General features: G+C 52.1%; 1 protein-coding gene across 1 annotated transcript; it reads left to right on the forward strand.

Annotated features, from left to right (window-relative positions):
• Positions 1-133: 133 nt before the first annotated feature.
• On the forward strand, positions 134-1,062 carry LOC109364987 (rho GTPase-activating protein 32-like; the record flags this gene model as incomplete). The annotated part of the gene is made up of 2 exons (XM_019611559.1): positions 134-160; positions 592-1,062. Coding segments are annotated over 2 exons (412 nt in total), but the record flags the coding sequence as incomplete, so codon positions are not given.
• Positions 1,063-1,125: the final 63 nt, after the last annotated feature.

Consider the following 1,125-nt stretch of genomic DNA (forward strand, 5'->3'; position numbering starts at 1 on the left):
CTGCCACAAAGCTGCTCAGCCTGGAGGAGGCACAGGCACAGAGGCGAGGCCACAGCAGCTCTGCCATTGTGCCTGAGAGCGGGGACATAGAAGTGGAAGAAGGCCCTGCAGCTGTACAGGGCAAATTCCACAGCGTCGTCATCCACTTTCCATCTGAAAGGTAAAGAGGACTTCCTTTTCCAGCACCTGTTGTCATTGTTTGGGTGGGTTTCTGTGGGTTTATTTCCATTATTTCTAGTGGCCAAACTTGCTGAAACTAAGTTACACTAATGGTGGGGTTTTCCAGATTTCAGAGCCAGGTGCCTGAAACCAATTCTGGTTCTCCTCAAAGCTGAACTATTGGTCAGACTTGCTGGCACTAGAAACTAAACATGGCAGTGAGATGGGCCGATGAGGTGTGAATGTCAGAGTCAGAGATGCTTTTGAAGATCTTTTATGGCTGCACAGTTCCTTAGCAAGCAGTTAAGCCAGCCAGCTCAATCAAAGCCATCCCTTAGATGCTGTGCTGTACAGCTGTGCAGCCTTTGCTCACATGCTCTGCATCTTGCTTGACACACACAACTCACACCATTCTGTGTTTTCTCCTTGCAGCGATGATGGGCTGTGTGCTTCCATCAGTGCAGAGCTCCTAGGAAGCACAAATCGCTGCCGTTCAACTGAGAGCCTTCCGTGTAACAACAGTGACGGACACAGGGAGCTCATCCTAGTTCAAGCCCTCATTTCTCCCAGCTGTGCTCAAGATGCTGACCTGAGGCTGCCAGACACCGCAGTCACCAGCCTGGACTGTGACCCAGTGCCTCTGCAGTGCAGCCCAGCCCAAGCACAGTCCGAGTGCCCCAACAGAAGCACCTCCATGCAGGAGCAGGTCGGCATGAGCGAGGAGAAGCAGAGCCTCTTGGAGGGGGACTTACAATCAGGCCTCCAGTCCCAGGCACCACACAGCAGCACTGAGAGCTCTGAGCCGCTCTCTCCATGACCTTTCCATCCATCCTTTCCATCTTTACCCGGACCTCTCACGCCCTCCTGTCTTATAATAATAAAAGCACACTAGTGCTCACTCAACACCTTGACTGCCTGTGGAGTCTTCATTCACACAGACTGGGATGAATGCAACAAACACAAGGC

The sequence above is a fragment of the Meleagris gallopavo genome, unplaced genomic scaffold (genome assembly GCF_000146605.3).
Source record: "Meleagris gallopavo isolate NT-WF06-2002-E0010 breed Aviagen turkey brand Nicholas breeding stock unplaced genomic scaffold, Turkey_5.1 ChrUn_random_7180001949072, whole genome shotgun sequence".
In the NCBI taxonomy this organism is placed as follows: Eukaryota; Metazoa; Chordata; class Aves; order Galliformes; family Phasianidae; genus Meleagris; species Meleagris gallopavo.